General features: G+C 34.5%; 4 protein-coding genes across 5 annotated transcripts; all 4 read left to right on the plus strand.

The window, feature by feature from the left end:
- The first annotated feature begins 5,060 nt into the window (after nucleotides 1–5,060).
- On the plus strand, nucleotides 5,061–7,239 carry LOC116133900 (30S ribosomal protein S16-2, chloroplastic/mitochondrial-like). The gene is made up of 3 exons (XM_031419571.1): nucleotides 5,061–5,324; nucleotides 5,592–5,637; nucleotides 6,673–7,239. The coding sequence occupies exons 1-3, from the start codon at nucleotides 5,192–5,194 to the stop codon at nucleotides 6,902–6,904; spliced, it is 411 nt and encodes a 136-aa protein (XP_031275431.1). The 5' UTR covers nucleotides 5,061–5,191; the 3' UTR covers nucleotides 6,905–7,239.
- A 1,048-nt stretch (nucleotides 7,240–8,287) lies between these two features.
- LOC116133914 (nucleosome assembly protein 1;2-like) lies at nucleotides 8,288–11,418 on the plus strand. The gene is made up of 10 exons (XM_031419585.1): nucleotides 8,288–8,508; nucleotides 8,596–8,639; nucleotides 8,733–8,828; nucleotides 9,340–9,432; nucleotides 9,923–10,010; nucleotides 10,101–10,162; nucleotides 10,256–10,440; nucleotides 10,587–10,764; nucleotides 10,852–10,895; nucleotides 11,196–11,418. The coding sequence occupies exons 1-10, from the start codon at nucleotides 8,463–8,465 to the stop codon at nucleotides 11,416–11,418; spliced, it is 1,059 nt and encodes a 352-aa protein (XP_031275445.1). The 5' UTR covers nucleotides 8,288–8,462.
- A 2,758-nt stretch (nucleotides 11,419–14,176) lies between these two features.
- On the plus strand, nucleotides 14,177–16,038 carry LOC116133915 (30S ribosomal protein S16-2, chloroplastic/mitochondrial-like). Its single transcript, XM_031419586.1, has 3 exons — nucleotides 14,177–14,458; nucleotides 14,726–14,771; nucleotides 15,807–16,038. The coding sequence occupies exons 1-3, from the start codon at nucleotides 14,326–14,328 to the stop codon at nucleotides 16,036–16,038; spliced, it is 411 nt and encodes a 136-aa protein (XP_031275446.1). The 5' UTR covers nucleotides 14,177–14,325.
- Nucleotides 16,039–18,692: 2,654 nt separating this feature from the next.
- On the plus strand, nucleotides 18,693–22,221 carry LOC116133898 (nucleosome assembly protein 1;2-like). Of its 2 annotated transcripts, XM_031419568.1 has the most exons (12): nucleotides 18,697–18,915; nucleotides 19,003–19,046; nucleotides 19,140–19,235; nucleotides 19,747–19,839; nucleotides 20,330–20,417; nucleotides 20,508–20,569; nucleotides 20,663–20,847; nucleotides 20,994–21,171; nucleotides 21,259–21,302; nucleotides 21,603–21,810; nucleotides 21,941–21,958; nucleotides 22,072–22,221. In XM_031419568.1, the coding sequence occupies exons 1-12, from the start codon at nucleotides 18,870–18,872 to the stop codon at nucleotides 22,138–22,140; spliced, it is 1,131 nt and encodes a 376-aa protein (XP_031275428.1). In that variant the 5' UTR covers nucleotides 18,697–18,869; the 3' UTR covers nucleotides 22,141–22,221. The 2 variants fall into 2 exon arrangements, with proteins under 2 accessions (XP_031275427.1, XP_031275428.1); XM_031419567.1 differs by having other exon boundaries at nucleotides 18,693–18,915; nucleotides 20,330–20,569.
- The last annotated feature ends 1,886 nt before the right edge of the window (nucleotides 22,222–24,107 follow it).

The raw sequence follows: 24,107 nt of genomic DNA on the forward strand, positions 1-24,107 counted from the left end.
TGTTAAATTACTTATAAATGACCGATAAGTAATTGACGCATTTGATAAAATGTGGTTTATAAGTACATTTTATTATTAAAATGACTAAAAAGGATACTACATTATTTTATCAAATAATAAATTATATCAACTCAAATTTTTAATATTATCAAAATATATTTCAATCATATTACAATATAATTTAATTTTAGAATTAAATAAACAAATACTTATAGACAAATATTTTATTAAAAATTTATATGAATAATTTTTTAAGTAAATAATGACAGAAACGTGAGTTGTTTGAAATATTAAAATAAAGTTATATGATGAAATTTTAAAATTAAATAGGAGTAATGTGGTAATATACTAAAAAAAAAAAAAAATTGGTTTTCCCCAACTTATTTTTTTAGCTTATAAGTCCAAAGAAGTTATAAACAAACATGTCGATTTGATTTTAAAATTTATAAGCTAGTTTAACCAGCTTATGTTATAAACAAACAGATCAGCATGATCTTAGAGCTTATATAAACTCAGACAAACATTCTGGCCCGACTTAGTTCTCTGAATTTTTTATAAAGTATCACAAAATACCCCCAAAATTATATATAAAATATCTAAAATATTTAGAAAATTACAACCTAACCCTTTAGTTTTCTTTGATTTTTCTTTCACTTTCTACATGATTTTTTTCCCCTCTTTTGTCCTTATTCTCATTCACTCTCTAACTCAAAAACAAAATATTTCCCATAAAAGTCAATTTATATATATATATTAAAGATCAAATAGCTTGGATTCTTCAAATAATTGTCTAAATTTATAATGTCTTAAGTTTCTTATCGCATTGGTTCAGGTTGATTTTTCTTTTTTTTTTTTTATATATGAAATAATATTTGATTTTCTTATATTTTACTATTGTAGTTTATATGTCAAACTAATATTCATTCAAATTAACCAATATATATATATCAACAAAGCTACGAACACCGAAAAACTTGCACCGAAATTGTGTACCGGCCTACGTGTACCATACGCGTGAATTTTTTATCAATTTTTTTTCTAGTGAACGGCCGTCCATCAATCACTCATATGGACTCCCGTCCATACTAGATGGACGAGGGTTCATATACCAGGGACGGCCGTCTCCATTTAAAGGACGTCTGTCCCTGAATAAAATACAATAAAAAAATTTGTAAAATATTAGGGACGGCCATCCATCAATTATGGACGGGTGTCCCTTTATTTTGGACGAGCGTCCGCAAATAAGAGATGCCCGTCCTTAATCAAAATATGAAAATAAAAAAAATAAAAAACTTTGGGGACGGCTGTCCATAAATTTTGGATGGCCGTCCCTTATTTTTGGATTGATGTCTATTAGGAATGGACGTCAGTCCCTTACGTTTGGACGGCGTCCATTAGCCCATCCATACTTTTAAGAAAAAAAAAAATTGTATACTTTTTCGTCTTCATTCCCCATTTCCTCTCTTTTTCTTCTGTCTTCATTCCCCATCTCCTCTCTTCTTCTTGTCCACTTTACGCTTCCAGCAGATAATCCATAACATGGAAGCAATCATCAACATTAACTGCAGATTATATAGGCACACTCTGTCAACATCCTATATTAGTTTTTTGTGAAAGAAGAACAAAACCCAGAAAGATCCAGTCTCTATCCACAACTTCTTTATCCAAACTCTCAACTTCTTGAGAGTCTTTAACAAGGAGCGTTCATGGGGGTTTAGTGCTAGTATCTGCAAAATAAAGGAAAAAGCACATTTAAAACTCACTTACTGCAAACATCAACATCCCTTCTCTAACTACTCACTTTCTTCCTTCAACTAATTACCAACAATTACATCAGGGCCGTCTCTAGAACATTTATGACCCTAAGCAGGAGTTACTTTGGGGCCCTCTAATAATATAAGCATATATTAAAAAAATTATTATTATTATTATTATTTTTGCCTTTTGAGATAAAAAATCACTAGGAAGTGGACAGCAACCGGTAGGCTAACAAGGTTAGGTTAGTAGGGGGTTTTAGAGAGTAGATATTGGAGAAGTGATGAGTGGTGAAATGGGTGATTTCCAATGCCAAGATTGATAAGAAAATGCTTGAGAAGTCACGGCCCAAAAGGTATCGATGGTCGGCGATTGGCAGAGTAAACAGATAAGGTATGATAGGGGTTTTGGTGAGAGGGCTGAGGGGAGGAGGATGGTGGTGTCGCGGAAGGCCAACATGTCGAGTACATGCCAAAAGGTTGAAAATGGCTATCTGTGGTGGAGCTGGGTTGCGAGATTCATAAAAATTAGTCAAATCAAGGGCTATCAAGGTTGGGAAATGATAAAATGATGATTCGGTCGATTTTGGTGAGAAAATTGACCGAAATCAACTCCAAACCACTGGCAGCAGAAGAGGGTTGGAGATGATTTATGTGATGTCAAATTTTGGGATTGAATTAGGGGTGAGTAATTTGAGATATGTAATAACTATTTAGTCTTTCATTGTTAAAGATATTCAATGTGTTAATTTAGGGTATAAGCAGAATATATAAAACTAGAGTACAAACTTGCTATTTTGTTAAACTTTGGAAATATATGTAAAAGTTTATAATAAATTTGGGCTTTTTTAGCTTTTTTTTTTTTTAGGGGGCCCCTTGGCTTAGATAAGAAATTATAAACATTTTCATTTTTGTAAGTTATTAAAAAAAAAATTTATAAAAATCTGGACCCCCATATTTTGGGGCCCTACAGGTGCCTCACCTGCCTACCCCTTAAGCCGGGCCTGAATTACATTCATCTCTACCCGATAACTAACGTTTCCAAGCATTTGACAAGCAAAGCTTACCCAAAACTCAACTCAGTTGACGACCTCTCAATAACCCAAACACTTGCCAGCCAAATTACCTTAACTCCCATCATTTTAAAACACTATTCAATCTATTATCACAAAGACATTCCCCGATTACATGTAATCAAGGTATCCAACCACCATCACAATTATTGAAACAACCAAATGCATGCAAGTTCAATTAGCAAGCAAATACATTCCATTTAAAACTCAAATCAACCGCTCTAAATATGTCCAAAAACATGCAGAGAAGGTAAATCAAGCAAGCTTCACATTTAGCTCAAACCTCATCAAAACACAAACATGGCATACCACAATTAACATGCAGCATAGATCTGAAATTTTTAAGGAAGTTTTCATTAAATCCACTTACTATTCTAGCTCAGCCGCAACTGAAATGGACTGTCAGACACTCTTCTCTTCCATACCTACACCACAAACTCAAGATCAAACACCCACTCTCACAACAAAGAAGAAACAATTAAAGAAAAAGCTTCCTAACCCCATGCATGCATTACACTCTCACTCCCTCTCTCACTTTACCTCTCGTCTCCCCTCTTCTTCTTTACTTTCCTTTCTCTTCTTCTCTCCTTTGCCTCTCTTTTCTTCCTTTCTTTCCTTCTTCTCTTCTCCTCTCGTTTTTCTCTTTTTTTTTTTTTTTTTTTTTTTTTTTTTTTTTTTTCTGCTCTGCTCTCGTTTTCTCCCTCTACTCTCATCTCCTTCTTCTTCATTTGGGCGAACAGCCCTTTTTTTTCTTTTTTAAACAAAAATCTTTCTTTTCTTAAAACAGACAATGAGACAATCACATAAATGGCAAAACCGTTTGTATAAAGGTTGCAATTTTGTAGTTGACAGAGTGTGCCTATATAATCTGCAGTTAAGTTGATGATTGCTTCCATGTCATGGTTTATCTGCTGAAGCGTAAAGTGGACAGAAGAAGAGAGGAGATGGGAATGAAGACAAAAAATAGAGGAGAGGGGGAATGAAGACGAAAAAGTTTACAATTTTTTTTTTTATTTAAAAGTAGAGACGGGGTCCATTTCGTCCAAACATCCAAACATAAGGGACGATCGTCCAAAATTTATGACGGCCGTCCCAAAGTTTTTTTTTTTTTTTTATTTTCATATTTTGATTAAGGACGGACGTCTCTTATTTGCGGACGCCCGTCCAAAATAAAGGGACGACCGTCCATAATGGATGGACGGCCGTCCCTAATGTTTAACAAATTTTTTTATTATATTTTATTCAGGGACGGGCGTCATTTAAATAGGGATGGCCGTCCCTGGTATATGGACCCCCGTTCATATAGTATGGACGGGAGTTCATGTGAGTGAACGACCGTCCAAATTTGATGGACGACTGTTCACTAGAAAAAAATTGATAAAAATTCACGCGTCTAGTACACTAGGCCGGTACACAATTTCGGTACAAGTTTTTTGGTGTCCGTAGCTTTGTTGTGTATATATATATATATACAACTTTAATTGTGTTTTGTTGTGTTTGAATTACATGTTTATGTATCATTTTTTTTTTTTGGTCTTTTTTAAATACTTAAATTTTGCATGAAAATATGCAATTTAAAGGGTAAGTTTTATTACTTGCCCCTCTGAATAAGCCACTTTTTTGTGTTAATAAAATTTTCACTTGTTGTCGAGGTTTGCAAAAAAAAAAAAAAGGCATTTAGCCTGCCCGGAAAACTTTATTGGTTACGACTTACACCCTTGGTCTTTAAATATGTTGACTTGGTTTGAGTCGTTTGACCATGTGTTATGCATATGGAATAATTTGGTAGGACAATATAATGACCTATGTAGCAAGATTGATGAAAGAGTTTATTTTATTTTCCCTCCTTAATGTACCTTAGTATTAAAATCATTGGTTTCATTTAGAAAGAATTAAAATCCCTTGTAATTCTTAAAAAAAACCCTCTCAAAAATATCAAAAGCCCCTTTGAAAATATTAAATAATATTTTATAAATTAAAATATGATAAGGGTTTTTGATAATTTTTTAAAGGACTTTTGATATTTTTAGGAGGTTTTTTGATGATTACGGGGATTTTACTTTTTGAATGAGGGGTGGATGAGTGTAATTCGAAGTCATCTCGAGGAGGAAATATAATCGCCTAGGGAAAAGTTGAAAATAACCAATAACTCAAAATTTCAAAATTAACCATTTTGAGAGAATGTAAAGACTAAATTGTCCTGCAGTCGAAAAAACAAAAGAATGCAAAACATGTAGTGTCATCCAGCAAACAAAAACCGTAAACCCCACCGAAAGACAGTGTGAAATTTTTGTTGTGGCAACCAAAGCATAAACCCCAGGAAGCAGCGGTCTGAGCAATTAGTTTCTGAGATTTTGAGAAAAAATGGTGGTGAGGATCCGATTGGCGAGATTCGGATGCAAGAACAAGCCATTTTATCGGGTCATGGCTGCTGATAGCAGATCACCCAGAGATGGCAAGCATCTCGAAGTATTAGGTTACTATAATCCCTTGCCAGGTTCCTCCCTCTCTCTCACTTTTATGTGTTGATTTTAATGATTTCTCATATCGGTTCTTTTCATGGGTACAAGTTTTACTGTTATTAAGACTAATAAGATAAGCAATAACTCAACTTCATTGAGACTAATATTTCTGTGTATTTTTCATTACTTATCCTCGTAGTTTCGAGATCTAATCGGAACCTTATTGAATTAAATTTCAATCACAAAGTACACGTGTATTTTTATGCTATATGCTGATTTTGTTCCATTGTTTGTTCTTTTAGGTCAAGATGGTGGCAAACGAATGGGCATTAATTTTGAAAGAGTGAAGTAAGTTACTGTGTTTGGAAAAGAAAATTATTGACTTTTAAATTTCTCTTAATCGTTTGTAAAGTACATTTTTCATTTAGAAAATACTAATTTGATGGTTGGCAGTAACTGGAAAATCTGTATTTCTGATTTATGTTAGTACTGAGTTCAATTTTTTTTCTGTGCGTTAGGCTATACTATGTTTGAGACATCAACTTATATGCTTCAATGTTGTGAATGGAATATGTGAACAATTGAGAAGCATACTGATTGTTATGACTATCTATCTACATTCACACTTGGAGTGATAGAGTTTATAGTTTTCGCTTACTAGAATATATAAGTTGATTTTCCTTGTCAAAACCCTTTTATTTTTAATCCCAACTCTGAGCTGCTCATAAGTTACTCCTTAAAGGGTTTTTCTGCCAGAGGTGGACCTATAATTCTGCTCAAAGTGCTTTGATCAGTCAACCTCCACATACTGAAAATTTTAGACCACTTCCTGCTTTCAATTGATGAGTTTCTTTTGAAAATTGCTATAGCCTGAATCGCAGCTGTTTTGATTATTATTTCTTTTTTCGCTTTTTGAGCCATATGCAATAATTTCTCTTTAGGCAACAAAGAATATGTAAACTTGATTCTGTTTAATGGTAGGGTTATGGCAAAAATATCTTGTAGTAAGATGATAATAGTTCATTGAACGGAAGTATCTAGTTCTAAATTACTTGGCTTATAGTCTGGTGTAAAATGTGGCTGCTTCATAGTTGAATTCTTGGAAATTTAAGACGGTTTGAGGAGGTTAAGTGATTCTTCTTGCTAATTTGAGTAGTTCTCTTTTTTGTTTGGTTAACTATACACGAATTTTGATGCCTTTATTAGGAGTTGTAGAGTTCGCTTATTAATTTTTAAGCTCAGCTCAAACCCAAAAGGAATATGAAATTATCAAGTTGTTTATCAATTTTATGTTTGAGCTTCATAAACTTTTTTATGACCATCTGTACACCATGTTACAAAATAAATAAGACTGCTTCATTCAATCCAATTTTATTTTTGCAGGTATTGGTTATCAGTTGGTGCTCAGCCTTCAGATCCTGTCCAACACATTCTTTTCAGGGCAGGGTTACTGCCTCCACCACCTATGGTGGCAATGGGGCGCAAAGGTGGACCTCGTGACACACGTCCTATCGATCCTATGACAGGGCGTTTCTTGAATTCTGAGAAGCCAGCCATTGCTGACCAATCAAAAAGTGATGCAGATGATAGTGCAGAACCAGCAACTTCCCCATGAAACTTTTCATTTCTGCAGCTATATTTGATGGAAAAAGAGAGAGCGGTGGTTCCATAAAAATCTACATGTGCTCTGATTTTCTCAAAAATTATCTTCCAACAATAACTCCTGCCTTCTCTGTAGACATGTAAGCTTATGTAGAGATTTTCTTAATCCCGCATAGTAATATTAAGTGTTATTCAATGGTGATTTGATTGAGTATTGACATTTTCTAGGTTGAGAATGAAACTTACTATGCTTTGCTGCTAAACTGTATTTGAGTATCTTTGTTAGTGTGTGCACGTCAAAGTTCTTGATGGTTCTCCAATGTAGTATCTTTCATTTATGCAGCAACACTCGCCAGTCTTTCTGTTGAATTACACAGTTTATTTTCATAGCAAATAACTGGACTTGCAGAACATTGTGTTTGCATATTGTTTGTGATCCCTTTATGATTAATTATGTTTAATATCTATGGAATTGCCTCCTTCCGAGTGCTTAGGGTTTTCATTTATAGCTGGAAATCAAGTTATGTGAATACAAGAGAGTATGTAGAGAAGACTATCACGAGTTGGGTTAATCAATTGGGCAATACTATATTTACAACCTAATTTAAAAAACATTCTCTTATAATCTTGATATAACAGTTTGCAATTGGTTTCCGATGAATTTTTTCGTTTAACCAATTGCAAGATATCACGTCAGAGTTGTGAGAAAGAGTTTGTGAGATTGAATTATGAGCTAATCTTTATTGATTTGGAAAATGAGAACGAATCGTAACTCATCGTTTAAATGCCATTTCGGATTAAAAATATTATTGAAAATAAGGTAAAAAATTATATAACAAGTAAAAGTTTACATTTAATTATAATTAATGCATGGTAGGATTTGGAATCCTCAAGAAACTTGTAAATATTTTCAAAGAGAACTTTTACAACTTAACAAACCTAACAAATCTATTTATAACCAATAATTTGCAAAACTAAAATCCTAATTATAATAACCAAATGAAATATTTTTGTAATTAAATTATAAAACAAATAGCCTCTTCTAATAATTACATTTGATATAAATTGTCCTAAACCATAATTCTTGTTAAACCTAAGGGATAAATATTAACAATTAAACCATTTCATTCTTATCTTCTTTATTGAAAGATATTTTTACTTCTTGTTATATACAGCCACTTAAAAATAGTATGCCACGTCACCACACGCATGTATAGTTGTATACATACGCTAGGTGGTTGTACTTGTACAAGTAACATAACTTATGTATAAATCAATTTCCTTTTTCTTTTTTTCTAGGTTAATACTTAATACCAAACAAGGTGTTAAAAGAAAATTAAAAAAAAAAAAAATATATATATATATAGTAAAAACAAAACAAAAGCGTGCCGCCTTAGTTAATAAAGAGAACAAGTGTTAGGTCTCTAGGGCGAGGGAGAGGATTTAAGCAAGGCCACGTTTGTTTTTGACGCCTCTCAAACCCTTTTCCCTTCCTTCCCCAATCTCTCTCTTTGCGACTTAGGGTTTTAGGGTAGCCTCGTCTCTGTTATTTAATCAAAACCTCTTCGGCAATGAGCAGCGACAAGGATAACTTCAACATGGCCGATCTTAACGCCTGTAATATATCTCCTGAGCCCTAATTTCTTCTATTTCTTCCAATTTTTATTATATCTCTACTCACGATTTCTCTTTTTTTTTGTATAGCTCTTAACGAAGAGGATCGAGCTGGCCTTGTCAGTGTCCTCAAGGTCCGTCACTTGCTTTACTTTGTAACCTAATCGGTTTTATTTTATTTCGAGTTTTTTGTGTTTGGTTGTCTGATTGAGTTAGTTTTTGTGCAGAATAAGCTTCAGAACCTAGCTGGCCAGCACTCTGATGTTCTTGAGAACTTAGCTCCCAAAGTCAGGAAGCGTGTTGAGGTTCTCAGAGAGATCCAGGCACGTGCTATTGCTGTTAAATCGGCTGTTTAATTGATACTTTATTCGGCAGGGTTATTAAGATTTTGATATGCTTTCAATAATGTGATAATTGTGTTATTGGTATGGGTTCTGTTTGAGGATGTACAATTTGTAAATATTCCGTGTTTATTATATGATGTGGAATAGAATATATGTTGACACGATGTGTTTGATATGACTTTCTGTGTCACTGGTTTGTAATGTAATTCCAATATCAGTCCAAGATTGATGTTTGCTTTTGTAGGCACCTCTCAAGGGTATCTAACATCATTAAAAACTGTGATTCTCTATTTAATTGATTGGCAAAAATTTGTGGTGAATATTTTCCACATCAGGGGAAATTTCTACTTTTTCTGTTTGGCTTTTTATGTTGTTTATGCCTGTTGCACGGGTACTCTTTGGTTTATTCCTTTATGAAGAGACATGTTAAAGTTGAACACTGTTTGGAATATTGATATTGGAGATTAACAATTCTGTGATGAATTTACAGAGTCAGCATGATGAATTGGAGGCAAAATTTTTTGAGGAGAGAGCAGCACTTGAAGCCAAATATCAGAAACTGTACCAGCCTTTATACACCAAGGTATCATACTATTGATTTTAACAAATCTCTTTACAGTATGCGTGTGGAGAGGTGAATAGCATACTTGGAAATTAGTAACACCCTAGCCCATGTAATAATGGTATACTTCCTTTCAAAGTAGATAAATTGATATATTGGTAAACAGAGATGGGGGAAGTGCAAGTTTGTGTCTTTTTGTTGTTAAACCAGCCATTCTTTCAGGTTTACCCTATGTAAGAACCAGAAATTTTCTCTCAGGTTTATCCTCTGTAAACATATCCATAGGTTAGCCTGGTTGCTCTTGATGCTAGGTTTCATATAAATGGATGAATAAACACAGCCATAGGTAAGCCTGGTTGCTCTTGATGCTAGGTAATAATGAATGTACATTTACTGATCCCATGAGAGGGCATTGCTGGTGGCTGTGGGTTTTTGTTTTTAGTTTTTGTCACAAATATGCTGAATAATTTATAATTTCCTTTCCCTAATTTTTTTAACCATATATATGCAGCGTTTCGATATTGTGAATGGTGTTGTTGAAGCAGAAGGAGCTACTAATGAAGCTGCAATGGACCAAGAAGAGGATAAGGCTGCTGAAGGTATACTCTCTGAACATCACCATGGGACTCTCTCTATTGTGTCAATATTCTTTTTGGGGCTTTATTTTGAATGTGGTACACTTAATGCAGAGAAAGGAGTACCTGATTTCTGGCTCACTGCAATGAAAAATAATGAAGTGCTAGCTGAAGAGGTTTGTTATTTTAATACAAATATATATGTCTAGTTTGGTACTTCCGAATTCATAAAAAAATTTGGTCTCAAACCTTTTTTTACTTGGAATCAGATTACTGAGCGTGATGAAGGAGCTCTCAAGTATCTTAAAGACATTAAGTGGTACAGGATAGAGGAACCGAAAGGATTCAAGCTTGAATTTTATTTTGACACCAATCCTTTCTTCAAGAACTCTGTCTTGACGAAGACTTATCACATGATTGATGAAGATGAACCTATTCTTGAGAAAGCTATTGGGTAACTTTGGTTCTTGAGAAACTTATATTGAGAACATTTATCTTTAGTTTTTAGTTTCTTATTCTGTAGTTGGTTAATTTAGAAGATTGTGCACAGTTGTTTCTGGCTGACACTTTTACTAAAATATGAGTTCTGGTGCTTCATAGGACTGAGATTGAATGGCATCCGGGAAAATGCTTGACACAGAAGCTTCTTAAGAAGAAGCCTAAGAAGGGATCAAAGAATGCTAAGCCTATCACTAAAACTGAAGATTGTGAAAGTTTTTTCAATTTTTTTAATCCACCTCAAGTCCCTGAAGATGATGAAGACATTGATGAAGATACTGTATGTTTAACATCATTTCATTTCTACAGATATATGATATTTGATTAATTGTTCTGTGTTTTACTTATTTCCAATTTTCTTGAACAGGCCGAGGAGCTTCAAAATCAAATGGAGCAAGATTATGATATTGGGTGTGTATTCTCTCGTCCAACTAATGTTACATATTGAAATAGTTTTTAGTTGGCAATGTTCTTGTTCTATTTCAGCTATATATAGAATTCTGTCATTGTGATTCAAGTTTCTATAACAATTATGTCGTTGCAACTTCTGACAAAGATGTGGACTGAATTTGTTATCTTTTGGATTCCAAGTTCTTTTTAAACTTATACTATTTATGTTCAAGTTCTATAAGATACTGGTCGTTGGTTGTATGCTGATATTTTGACTCCATAAAGGATCGAGTTATAATTGCTGAATTTATCGTTCTGTAGGTCAACCATTAGAGACAAGATTATCCCCCATGCTGTTTCATGGTTTACAGGCGAGGCTATTCAAGGGGATGAGCTTGAAATAGAAGATGATGATGAAGAAGATGAGGATATTGATGAGGATGAAGAGGATGAGGGAGAGGATGAGGATGAGGAAGAGGAAGACGATGATGATGAAGACGATGAAGANTTGTCGTGTGGTGGAGCTGGGTTGCGAGATTCATAAAAAATTAGTCAAATCAAGGGCTATCAAGGTTGGGAAATGATAAAATGATGATTTCGGTCGATTTTGGTGAGAAAATTGACCGGAACCAAAATTGACCGAAATCAACTCCAAACCACTGGCAGCAGAAGAGGGTTGGAGATGATTTATGTGAATGTCAAATTTTGGGATTGAATTAGGGGTGAGTAATTTGAGATATGTAAATAACTATTTTAGTCTTTCATTGTTAAAAGATATTCAATGTGTTAATTTAGGGGTATAAGCTAGAATATATAAAACTAGAGGTACAAACTTGCTATTTTGTTAAACTTTGGGTGGAAATATATGTAAAAAGTTTATAATAAATTTGGGCTTTTTTAGCTTTTTTTTTTTTTTAGGGGGCCCCTTGGCTTAGATAAGAAATTATAAACATTTTCATTTTTGTAAGTTATTAAAAAAAAAAATTTATAAAAAATCTGGACCCCCATATTTTTGGGGCCCTAGGCAGGTGCCTCACCTGCCTACCCCTTAAGCCGGGCCTGAATTACATTCATCTCTACCCAGATAAGACTAACGTTTCCAAGCATTTGACAAGCAAAGCTTACCCAAAACTCAACTCAGTTGACAACCTCTCAATAACCCAAATACACTTGCCAGCCAAATTACCTTAACTCCCATCATTTTAAAACACTATTCAATCTATTATCACAAAGACATTCCAGCCGATTACATGTAATCAAGGTATCCAGCCACCATCACAATTTATTGAAACAACCAAATGCATGCAAGTTCAATTAGCAAGCAAATTACATTCCATTTTAAAACTCAAATCAACCGCTCTAAAATATGTCCAAAAACATGCAGAGAAGGTAAATCAAGCAAGCTTCACATTTAGCTCAAACCTCATCAAAACACAAACATGGCATACCACAATTAACATGCAAGCATAGATCTGAAATTTTTAAGGAAAGTTTTCATTAAATCCACTTACTATTCTAGCTCAGCCGCAACTGAAATGGACTGTCAGACACTCTTCTCTTCCATACCTACACCCAAAAACTCAAGATCAAACACCCACTCTCACAACAAAGAAGAAACAATTAAAGAAAAAGCTTCCTAACCCCATGCATGCATTACACTCTCACTCCTCCTCTCTCACTTTACCTCTCGGTCTCCACTCTTCTTCTTTACTTTCCTTTCTCTTCTTTCTCTCCTTTGCCGTTTTGCTATTCTACTTTCGTCTTTCTCCTCTAGTTTGTTCTTATTTTGTTTTTTGTTTTTTTTTTTTTTTTTTTTTTTTGCTGCTATCTCTTATCTCGCTATATATCTCCTTCTTCTTCATTGGGCGAACAGCCCATTTTTTCTTTTTTAAACAAACAAATCTTTCTTTTCTTAAAACAGACAATGAGAAATCACATAAAATGGCAAAACCGTTGTATAAAGGTTGCAAATTTTGTAGTTGACAGAGTGTGCCTATATAATCTGCAGTTAATGTTGAGTTGCTTCCATGTCATGGATTATCTGCTGGAAGCGTAGTGGCAAGAAGAAGAGAGAGATGGGGAAGACAAAAGAAAAATAGAGGAGATGGGGAAGAAGACGAAAAAAGTTTACAATTTTTTTTTTATTTAAAAGTAGAGACGGGGGTCCATTTCGTCCAAACGGAATCCAAACATAAGGGACGATCGTCCAAAATTATGGACGGCCGTCACCAAGTTTTTTTTTTTTTATTTTCATATTTTGATTAAGGACGGACGTCTCTTATTTGCGGACGCCCGTCCAAAATAAAGGGACGACCGTCCATAATGGATGGACGGCCGTCCCTAATGTTTAACAAATTTTTTTATTATATTTTATTCAGGGACGGGCGTCATTTAAATAGGGATGGCCGTCCCTGGTATATGGACCCCCGTTCATATAGTATGGACGGGAGTTCATGTGAGTGAACGACCGTCCAAATTTGATGGACGACTGTTCACTAGAAAAAAATTGATAAAAATTCACGCGTCTAGTACACTAGGCCGGTACACAATTTCGGTACAAGTTTTTTGGTGTCCGTAGCTTTGTTGTGTATATATATATATATACAACTTTAATTGTGTTTTGTTGTGTTTGAATTACATGTTTATGTATCATTTTTTTTTTTTTGGTCTTTTTTAAATACTTAAATTTTGCATGAAAATATGCAATTTAAAGGGTAAGTTTTATTACTTGCCCCTCTGAATAAGCCACTTTTTTGTGTTAATAAAATTTTCACTTGTTGTCGAGGTTTGCAAAAAAAAAAAAGAGGCATTTAGCCTGCCCGGAAAACTTTATTGGTTACGACTTACACCCTTGGTCTTTAAATATGTTGACTTGGTTGGAGTGGTTTGACCATGTGTTATGCATATGGAATAATTTGGTAGGACAATATAATGACCTATGTAGCAAGATTGATGAAACCTTAGTATTAAAATCATTGGTTTCATTTAGAAAGAATTAAAATCCCTTGTAATTCTTAAAAAAAACCCTCTCAAAAATATCAAAAGCCCCTTTGAAAATATTAAATAATATTTTATAAATTAAAATATGATAAGGGTTTTTGATATTTTTTTAAAGGACTTTTGATATTTTTAGGAGGTTTTTGATAACTTTTTGAATGAGGGGAGATGAGTGTAATTCGAAGTCATCTCGAGGAGGAAATATAATCGCCTAGGGAAAAGTTGAAAATAACCAATAACTCAAAATTTCAAAATTAACCATTTTGAGAGAACGTAAAGACTAAATTATCCTGCAGTCGAAAAAACAACAGAAAGCAAAACATGTAGTGTCATCCAGCAAACAAAAACCGTAAACCCCACCGAAAGACAGTGTGAAATTTTTGTTGTGGCAACCAAAGCATAAACCCCAGGAAGCAGCGGTCTGAGCAATTAGTTTCTGAGATTTTGAGAAAAAATGGTGGTGAGGATCCGATTGGCGAGATTCGGATGCAAGAACAAGCCATTTTATCGGGTCATGGCTGCTGATAGCAGATCACCCAGAGATGGCAAGCATCTCGAAGTATTAGGTTACTATAATCCCTTGCCAGGTTCCTCCCTCTCTCTCACTTTTATGTGTTGATTTTAATGATTTCTCATATCGGTTCTTTTCATGGGTACAAGTTTTACTGTTATTAAGACTAATAAGATAAGCAATAACTCAACTTCATTGAGACTAATATTTCTGTGTATTTTTCATTACTTATCCTCGTAGTTTCGAGATCTAATCGGAACCTTATTGAATTAAATTTCAATCACAAAGTACACGTGTATTTTTATGCTATATGCTGATTTTGTTCCATTGTTTGTTCTTTTAGGTCAAGATGGTGGCAAACGAATGGGCATTAATTTTGAAAGAGTGAAGTAAGTTACTGTGTTTGGAAAAGAAAATTATTGACTTTTAAATTTCTCTTAATCGTTTGTAAAGTACATTTTTCATTTAGAAAATACTAATTTGATGGTTGGCAGTAACTGGAAAATCTGTATTTCTGATTTATGTTAGTACTGAGTTCAATTTTTTTTCTGTGCGTTAGGCTATACTATGTTTGAGACATCAACTTATATGCTTCAATGTTGTGAATGGAATATGTGAACAATTGAGAAGCATACTGATTGTTATGACTATCTATCTACATTCACACTTGGAGTGATAGAGTTTATAGTTTTCGCTTACTAGAATATATAAGTTGATTTTCCTTGTCAAAACCCTTTTATTTTTAATCCCAACTCTGAGCTGCTCATAAGTTACTCCTTAAAGGGTTTTTCTGCCAGAGGTGGACCTATAATTCTGCTCAAAGTGCTTTGATCAGTCAACCTCCACATACTGAAAATTTTAGACCACTTCCTGCTTTCAATTGATGAGTTTCTTTTGAAAATTGCTATAGCCTGAATCGCAGCTGTTTTGATTATTATTTCTTTTTTCGCTTTTTGAGCCATATGCAATAATTTCTCTTTAGGCAACAAAGAATATGTAAACTTGATTCTGTTTAATGGTAGGGTTATGGCAAAAATATCTTGTAGTAAGATGATAATAGTTCATTGAACGGAAGTATCTAGTTCTAAATTACTTGGCTTATAGTCTGGTGTAAAATGTGGCTGCTTCATAGTTGAATTCTTGGAAATTTAAGACGGTTTGAGGAGGTTAAGTGATTCTTCTTGCTAATTTGAGTAGTTCTCTTTTTTGTTTGGTTAACTATACACGAATTTTGATGCCTTTATTTGGAGTTATAGAGTTCGCTTATTAATTTTTAAGCTCAGCTCAAACCCAAAAGGAATATGAAATTATCAAGTTGTTTATCAATTTTATGTTTGAGCTTCATAAACTTTTTTATGACCATCTGTACACCATGTTACAAAATAAATAAGACTGCTTCATTCAATCCAATTTTATTTTTGCAGGTATTGGTTATCAGTTGGTGCTCAGCCTTCAGATCCTGTCCAACACATTCTTTTCAGGGCAGGGTTACTGCCCCCACCACCTATGGTGGCAATGGGGCGCAAAGGTGGACCTCGTGACACACGTCCTATCGATCCTATGACAGGGCGTTTCTTGAATTCTGAGAAGCCAGCCATTGCTGACCAATCAAAAAGTGATGCAGATGATAGTGCAGAACCAGCAACTTCCTCATGAAACTTTCCATTTCTGCAGCTATATTTGATGGAAAAAGAGAGAGCGGTGGTTCCATAAAAATCTACATGTGCTCTGATTTTCTCAAAAATTATCTTCCAATAATAACTCCTGCCTTCTCTGTAGACATGTAAGCTTATGTAGAGATTTTCTTAATCCCGCATAGTGATATTAAGTGTTATTCAATGGTGATTTGATTGGGTATTGACATTTTCTAGGTTGAGAATGAAACTTACTATGCTTTGCTGCTAACCTGTATTTGAGTATCTTTGTTAGTGTGTGCACGTCAAAGTTCTTGATGGTTCTCCAATGTAGTATCTTTCATTTATGCAGCAACACTCGCCAGTCTTTCTGTTGAATTACACAGTTTATTTTCATAGCAAATAACTGGACTTGCAGAACATTGTGTTTGCATATTGTTTGTGATCCCTTTATGATTAATTATGTTTAATATCTATGGAATTGCCTCCTTCCGAGTGCTTAGGGTTTTCATTTATAGCTGGAAATCAAGTTATGTGAATACAAGAGAGTATGTAGAGAAGACTATCACGAGTTGGGTTAATCAATTGGGCAATACTATANGAGCCATATGCAATAATTTCTCTTTAGGCAACAAAGAATATGTAAACTTGATTCTGTTTAATGGTAGGGTTATGGCAAAAATATCTTGTAGTAAGATGATAATAGTTCATTGAACGGAAGTATCTAGTTCTAAATTACTTGGCTTATAGTCTGGTGTAAAATGTGGCTGCTTCATAGTTGAATTCTTGGAAATTTAAGACGGTTTGAGGAGGTTAAGTGATTCTTCTTGCTAATTTGAGTAGTTCTCTTTTTTATTTGGTTAACTATACACGAATTTTGATGCCTTTATTTGGAGTTATAGAGTTCGCTTATTAATTTTTAAGCTCAGCTCAAACCCAAAAGGAATATGAAATTATCAAGTTGTTTATCAATTTTATGTTTGAGCTTCATAAACTTTTTTATGACCATCTGTACACCATGTTACAAAATAAATAAGACTGCTTCATTCAATCCAATTTTATTTTTGCAGGTATTGGTTATCAGTTGGTGCTCAGCCTTCAGATCCTGTCCAACACATTCTTTTCAGGGCAGGGTTACTGCCCCCACCACCTATGGTGGCAATGGGGCGCAAAGGTGGACCTCGTGACACACGTCCTATCGATCCTATGACAGGGCGTTTCTTGAATTCTGAGAAGCCAGCCATTGCTGACCAATCAAAAAGTGATGCAGATGATAGTGCAGAACCAGCAACTTCCTCATGAAACTTTCCATTTCTGCAGCTATATTTGATGGAAAAAGAGAGAGCGGTGGTTCCATAAAAATCTACATGTGCTCTGATTTTCTCAAAAATTATCTTCCAACAATAACTCCTGCCTTCTCTGTAGACATGTAAGCTTATGTAGAGATTTTCTTAATCCCGCATAGTAATATTAAGTGTTATTCAATGGTGATTTGATTGAGTATTGACATTTTCTAGGTTGAGAATGAAACTTACTATGCTTTGCTGCTAATCTGTATTTGAGTATCTTTGTTAGTGTGTGCACGTCAAAGTTCTTGATGGTTCTCCAATGTAGTATCTTTCATTTATGCAGCAACACTCGCCAGTCTTTCTGTTGAATTACACAGTTTATTTTCATAGCAAATAACTGGACTTGCAGAACATTGTGTTTGCATATTGTTTGTGATCCCTTTATGATTAATTATGTTTAATATCTATGGAATTGCCTCCTTCCGAGTGCTTAGGGTTTTCATTTATAGCTGGAAATCAAGTTATGTGAATACAAGAGAGTATGTAGAGAAGACTATCACGAGTTGGGTTAATCAATTGGGCAATACTATACTTACAACCTAATTTACAAAACCTTCTCTTATAATCTTGATATAACATTTTGCAATTGGTTTCCAATGAATTTTTTCGTTTGATCAATTGCAAGATATCACGTCAGAGTTGTGAGAAAGAGTTTGGGGGATTGAATTATGAGCTAATCTTTATTGATTTGGAAAATGAGAACGAATCGTAACTCATCGTTTAAATGCCATTTCGGATTAAAAATATTATTGAAAATAAGGTAAAAAATTATATAACAAGTAAAAGTTTACATTTAATTATAATTAATGCATGGTAGGATTTGGAATCCTCAAGAAACTTGTAAATATTTTCAAAGATAACTTTTACAACTTAACAAACCTAACAACTCTATTTATAACCAATAATTTTCAAAACTAAAATCCTAATTATAATAACCAAATGAAATATTTTTATAATTAAATTATAAAACAAATAGCCTCTTCTAATAATTACATTTGATATAAATTGTCCTAAACCATAATTCTTGTTAAACCTAAGGGATAAATATTAACAATTAAACCATTTCATTCTTATCTTCTTTATTGAAAGATATTTTTACTTCTTGTTATATAGAGCCACTTAAAAATAGTATGCCACGTCACCACACGCATGTATAGTTGTATACATACGCTAGGTGGTTGTACTTGTACAAGTAACATAACTTATGTATAAATCAATTTCCTTTTTCTTTTTTTCTAGGTTAATACCAAACAAGGTGTTAAAAGAAAATTAAAAAAAAAAAAAATATATATATATATAGTAAAAACAAAACAAAAGCGTGCCGCCTTAGTTAATAAAGAGAACAAGTGTTAGGTCTCTAGGGCGAGGGAGAGGATTTAAGCAAGGCCACGTTTGTTTTTGACGCCTCTCAAACCCTTTTCCCTTCCTTCCCCAATCTCTCTCTTTGCGACTTAGGGTTTTAGGGTAGCCTCGTCTCTGTTATTTAATCAAAACCTCTTCGGCAATGAGCAGCGACAAGGATAACTTCAACATGGCCGATCTTAACGCCTGTAATATATCTCCTGAGCCCTAATTTCTTCTATTTCTTCCAATTTTTATTATATCTCTACTCACGATTTCTCTTTTTTTTTGTATAGCTCTTAACGAAGAGGATCGAGCTGGCCTTGTCAGTGTCCTCAAGGTCCGTCACTTGCTTTACTTTGTAACCTAATCGGTTTTATTTTATTTCGAGTTTTTTGTGTTTGGTTGTCTGATTGAGTTAGTTTTTGTGCAGAATAAGCTTCAGAACCTAGCTGGCCAGCACTCTGATGTTCTTGAGAACTTAGCTCCCAAAGTCAGGAAGCGTGTTGAGGTTCTCAGAGAGATCCAGGCACGTGCTATTGCTGTTAAATCGGCTGTTTAATTGATACTTTATTCGGCAGGGTTATTAAGATTTTGATATGCTTTCAATAATGTGATAATTGTGTTATTGGTATGGGTTCTGTTTGAGGATGTACAATTTGTAAATATTCCGTGTTTATTATATGATGTGGAATAGAATATATGTTGACACGATGTGTTTGATATGACTTTCTGTGTCACTGGTTTGTAATGTAATTCCAATATCAGTCCAAGATTGATGTTTGCTTTTGTAGGCACCTCTCAAGGGTATCTAACATCATTAAAAACTGTGATTCTCTATTTAATTGATTGGCAAAAATTTGTGGTGAATATTTTCCACATCAGGGGAAATTTCTACTTTTTCTGTTTGGCTTTTTATGTTGTTTATGCCTGTTGCACGGGTACTCTTTGGTTTATTCCTTTATGAAGAGACATGTTAAAGTTGAACACTGTTTGGAATATTGATATTGGAGATTAACAATTCTGTGATGAATTTACAGAGTCAGCATGATGAATTGGAGGCAAAATTTTTTGAGGAGAGAGCAGCACTTGAAGCCAAATATCAGAAACTGTACCAGCCTTTATACACCAAGGTATCATACTATTGATTTTAACAAATCTCTTTACAGTATGCGTGTGGAGAGGTGAATAGCATACTTGGAAATTAGTAACACCCTAGCCCATGTAATAATGGTATACTTCCTTTCAAAGTAGATAAATTGATATATTGGTAAACAGAGATGGGGGAAGTGCAAGTTTGTGTCTTTTTGTTGTTAAACCAGCCATTCTTTCAGGTTTACCCTATGTAAGAACCAGAAATTTTCTCTCAGGTTTATCCTCTGTAAACATATCCATAGGTTAGCCTGGTTGCTCTTGATGCTAGGTTTCATATAAATGGATGAATAAACACAGCCATAGGTAAGCCTGGTTGCTCTTGATGCTAGGTAATAATGAATGTACATTTACTGATCCCATGAGAGGGCATTGCTGGTGGCTGTGGGTTTTTGTTTTTAGTTTTTGTCACAAATATGCTGAATAATTTATAATTTCCTTTCCCTAATTTTTTTAACCATATATATGCAGCGTTTCGATATTGTGAATGGTGTTGTTGAAGCAGAAGGAGCTACTAATGAAGCTGCAATGGACCAAGAAGAGGATAAGGCTGCTGAAGGTATACTCTCTGAACATCACCATGGGACTCTCTCTATTGTGTCAATATTCTTTTTGGGGCTTTATTTTGAATGTGGTACACTTAATGCAGAGAAAGGAGTACCTGATTTCTGGCTCACTGCAATGAAAAATAATGAAGTGCTAGCTGAAGAGGTTTGTTATTTTAATACAAATATATATGTCTAGTTTGGTACTTCCGAATTCATAAAAAAATTTGGTCTCAAACCTTTTTTTACTTGGAATCAGATTACTGAGCGTGATGAAGGAGCTCTCAAGTATCTTAAAGACATTAAGTGGTACAGGATAGAGGAACCGAAAGGATTCAAGCTTGAATTTTATTTTGACACCAATCCTTTCTTCAAGAACTCTGTCTTGACGAAGACTTATCACATGATTGATGAAGATGAACCTATTCTTGAGAAAGCTATTGGGTAACTTTGGTTCTTGAGAAACTTATATTGAGAACATTTATCTTTAGTTTTTAGTTTCTTATTCTGTAGTTGGTTAATTTAGAAGATTGTGCACAGTTGTTTCTGGCTGACACTTTTACTAAAATATGAGTTCTGGTGCTTCATAGGACTGAGATTGAATGGCATCCGGGAAAATGCTTGACACAGAAGCTTCTTAAGAAGAAGCCTAAGAAGGGATCAAAGAATGCTAAGCCTATCACTAAAACTGAAGATTGTGAAAGTTTTTTCAATTTTTTTAATCCACCTCAAGTCCCTGAAGATGATGAAGACATTGATGAAGATACTGTATGTTTAACATCATTTCATTTCTACAGATATATGATATTTGATTAATTGTTCTGTGTTTTACTTATTTCCAATTTTCTTGAACAGGCCGAGGAGCTTCAAAATCAAATGGAGCAAGATTATGATATTGGGTGTGTATTCTCTCGTCCAACTAATGTTACATATTGAAATAGTTTTTAGTTGGCAATGTTCTTGTTCTATTTCAGCTATATATAGAATTCTGTCATTGTGATTCAAGTTTCTATAACAATTATGTCGTTGCAACTTCTGACAAAGATGTGGACTGAATTTGTTATCTTTTGGATTCCAAGTTCTTTTTAAACTTATACTATTTATGTTCAAGTTCTATAAGATACTGGTCGTTGGTTGTATGCTGATATTTTGACTCCATAAAGGATCGAGTTATAATTGCTGAATTTATCATTCTGTAGGTCAACCATTAGAGACAAGATTATCCCCCATGCTGTTTCATGGTTTACAGGCGAGGCTATTCAAGGGGATGAGCTTGAAATAGAAGATGATGATGAAGAAGATGAGGATATTGATGAGGATGAAGAGGATGAGGGAGAGGATGAGGATGAGGAAGAGGAAGACGATGATGATGAAGACGATGAAGATGAAGTCAAGACCAAAAAGAAGGTATGGTATTGTATTATTTTTCTGTCAGCTCTATCATATCCTATTTTTACGCCTGAATTTTGAATTTTACAATGAGATCAATTGCTAACTGCTTTGTTGATTTGGCTTGGCTTGAAATGTCGCACTGCAGTCATCAGCTGGAAACAAGGTGCAATAGCTAGTTTAATTACTTGATGATATGATTTACCATATATAATTAGTTGTTTTCAGGATAAAAAACTTTAAACCGTTCTTGATAAGTATGTGTTTGTAAAATTGTAGAAGGGTGGAAGGCTACAAAGTGGAGATGGTCAGCAGGGTGAGAGACCTCCAGAATGCAAGCAGCAGTAGAAGTTGAATGGTGAGGAGCCAGTATATCTTTGTGTGGTTAGAAGTTGTGGTAGAGCTTTACAATTTGTTTAGGGTTTTTAGGGAGGGAGGGAGGGGGAAAGAGGGGTTTGCAGTTTTGGGGGGTTCTTTATAATTACATTGATTTAATGTTATATTATGGATGATTATGGATTTGGAAGATCCTTCTTTCCTTTCTTTTTCTTGGTTCGTTGGTTGTGAGAGAGTGTGGGGGTGCGTGGTGGGTGTGCTTCGCGATGTATGTTGGATTCTTTCTTATGAGAATGTTTCAGCAACTTAATTTATCAATGTATTGCTAGTTTATTTTGTTTTTATCATTTATTAACAAAGCTTACTTAGGCACGTATATCTCAATTGATCTTGGTAATTCAATTGCTAATTTCCATATGCTAACAATCCTCGCAACTGTCTATTATTTAAATTTAAAAAACTGAAGAAAAAGGAGGCTTGTCAAACCCAAATCTGAAAATGCCTATAGGCGGTTCGCTCAGCTCAAACGTCTGTGTGGAGAGTGAAAGTTACATTAAAGGGTATTTGATGACGTTAATTTATAATTTTATGCTAAGCCGAAACATGTAAATAACAATTTTGTAAGCGCTGAAAATGCTTGTTCTCATTTGGGTTTCGTTTTTTATACGTAATACATTAATATAATAAAAAAACAAAAAATAATATTTGGAATATACTTTGTTATGTTTGAAAAAGTAGGGTTGATGTAGAGTTTTGTCAGCGTAGGGTAGTCAAACTTGGGAAGGTTTTGCGACTATCAGACACGATATGGCATGAATGACGTAAGTGGCATGCCACTGTCAGTGCCGTGGATAAGTGTCAGGTTAGCGAATGGTTGGAAATCTTTCACGTGTTCAATCCCGGGGAAGTCGGGAAATCACTTGGGCAGGTGAGCAATGGGACGTAGAGAAGGATTTGCACGATACCTACGAACTTGCAGGTTTAGTAATCATTACCTTGGTTTATCCCACTATAAATAGAGGTCTCCCTCTCATTTGCGGGATTAACTAATTTCACTTGAATAGCTACTCTCTCTCTCTCTCTTGTTTCTCTAGCTGGAACTCAGCTCGCTGAATGCGACCTGACCTTACTCTCATTAATACAATATCAGTGGACGTATGATTTGCTTTTGAACATCCGAAACACTTTAAACATTGCCTTTCACTCTTTATTATTAAATATCATATCGCGTGTAACTTCTAAGTTCGCTTAGTATTTCTTACGTGCGGATAGTTGGTGTCAAATCAAGTATCAACAGTTTGACGCTAGAAGTAGGGGTGAGCACGGGTAGCGGGTAGAACCGAAACGGGGGTAAGAAACGGAACCGGAACCGGAACCTACCCAAACCTGCACTGTGCGGGTAGGTTCCGGTTCCAATTTTTTGGAACCGCTACTGTGCGGTTCCGGTTCCGGTTTTACCCCCGGAGGAACCGGAACCGGAACCGGAACCTGTAAAAAGGGTACCTGTTTGGAACCTGTTGGAACCTGTTTTGGAACCTGTTTGGAACCGTTTGGAACCTGTTTGGAACCTGTTTGGAACCTGTTTTGGAACCTGTTTGGAACCTGTTTTGGAACCTATATTGGAACCTGTTTTTGGAACCTATTTAGAACCTATTTTGGAACCTGGACTATAATGAAATATTTGTGAAATGTAAATAATGGGGGAGTTTCTATTATTTTACATATAAAAAAATTTAAAATAGAAAAAGTTAAATTTTTAGAATAACCTAATTAAATAAATATACGAATACAATTATACTTATTACATATAATTACACCATATTAAAAGCTTTAAATATTATAATACATTAATATTAAAGTTTTGATCAATTAAGTGAATAATTGGAATTATGATCCAATTAAAAGTGTTTTACATTTTTAATGTTATTAAAAGAATTATTTTGAATTAAATAGTATATTTGATTGAGTAATAATATATT

The sequence above is a fragment of the Pistacia vera genome, unplaced genomic scaffold (genome assembly GCF_008641045.1).
Source record: "Pistacia vera cultivar Batoury unplaced genomic scaffold, PisVer_v2 Contig277, whole genome shotgun sequence".
NCBI classification, from domain to species: domain Eukaryota; kingdom Viridiplantae; phylum Streptophyta; class Magnoliopsida; order Sapindales; family Anacardiaceae; genus Pistacia; species Pistacia vera.

Coding starts and splice junctions, on each gene's coding strand:
- LOC116133898 (XM_031419567.1), top strand. CDS start 18,870: ATGAGCAGCGACAAGGATAACTTCAACATGGCCGATCTTAACGCCT. Junction 19,840..20,329: donor ACCAGCCTTTATACACCAAG/GTATCATACTAT, acceptor ATATATATGCAG/CGTTTCGATATTGTGAATGG. Junction 21,172..21,258: donor AAGACATTGATGAAGATACT/GTATGTTTAACA, acceptor TTTCTTGAACAG/GCCGAGGAGCTTCAAAATCA.
- LOC116133900 (XM_031419571.1), top strand. CDS start 5,192: ATGGTGGTGAGGATCCGATTGGCGAGATTCGGATGCAAGAACAAGCCA. Junction 5,325..5,591: donor TTACTATAATCCCTTGCCAG/GTTCCTCCCTCT, acceptor TTGTTCTTTTAG/GTCAAGATGGTGGCAAACGA. Junction 5,638..6,672: donor ATTAATTTTGAAAGAGTGAA/GTAAGTTACTGT, acceptor TTATTTTTGCAG/GTATTGGTTATCAGTTGGTG.
- LOC116133915 (XM_031419586.1), top strand. CDS start 14,326: ATGGTGGTGAGGATCCGATTGGCGAGATTCGGATGCAAGAACAAGCCA. Junction 14,459..14,725: donor TTACTATAATCCCTTGCCAG/GTTCCTCCCTCT, acceptor TTGTTCTTTTAG/GTCAAGATGGTGGCAAACGA. Junction 14,772..15,806: donor ATTAATTTTGAAAGAGTGAA/GTAAGTTACTGT, acceptor TTATTTTTGCAG/GTATTGGTTATCAGTTGGTG.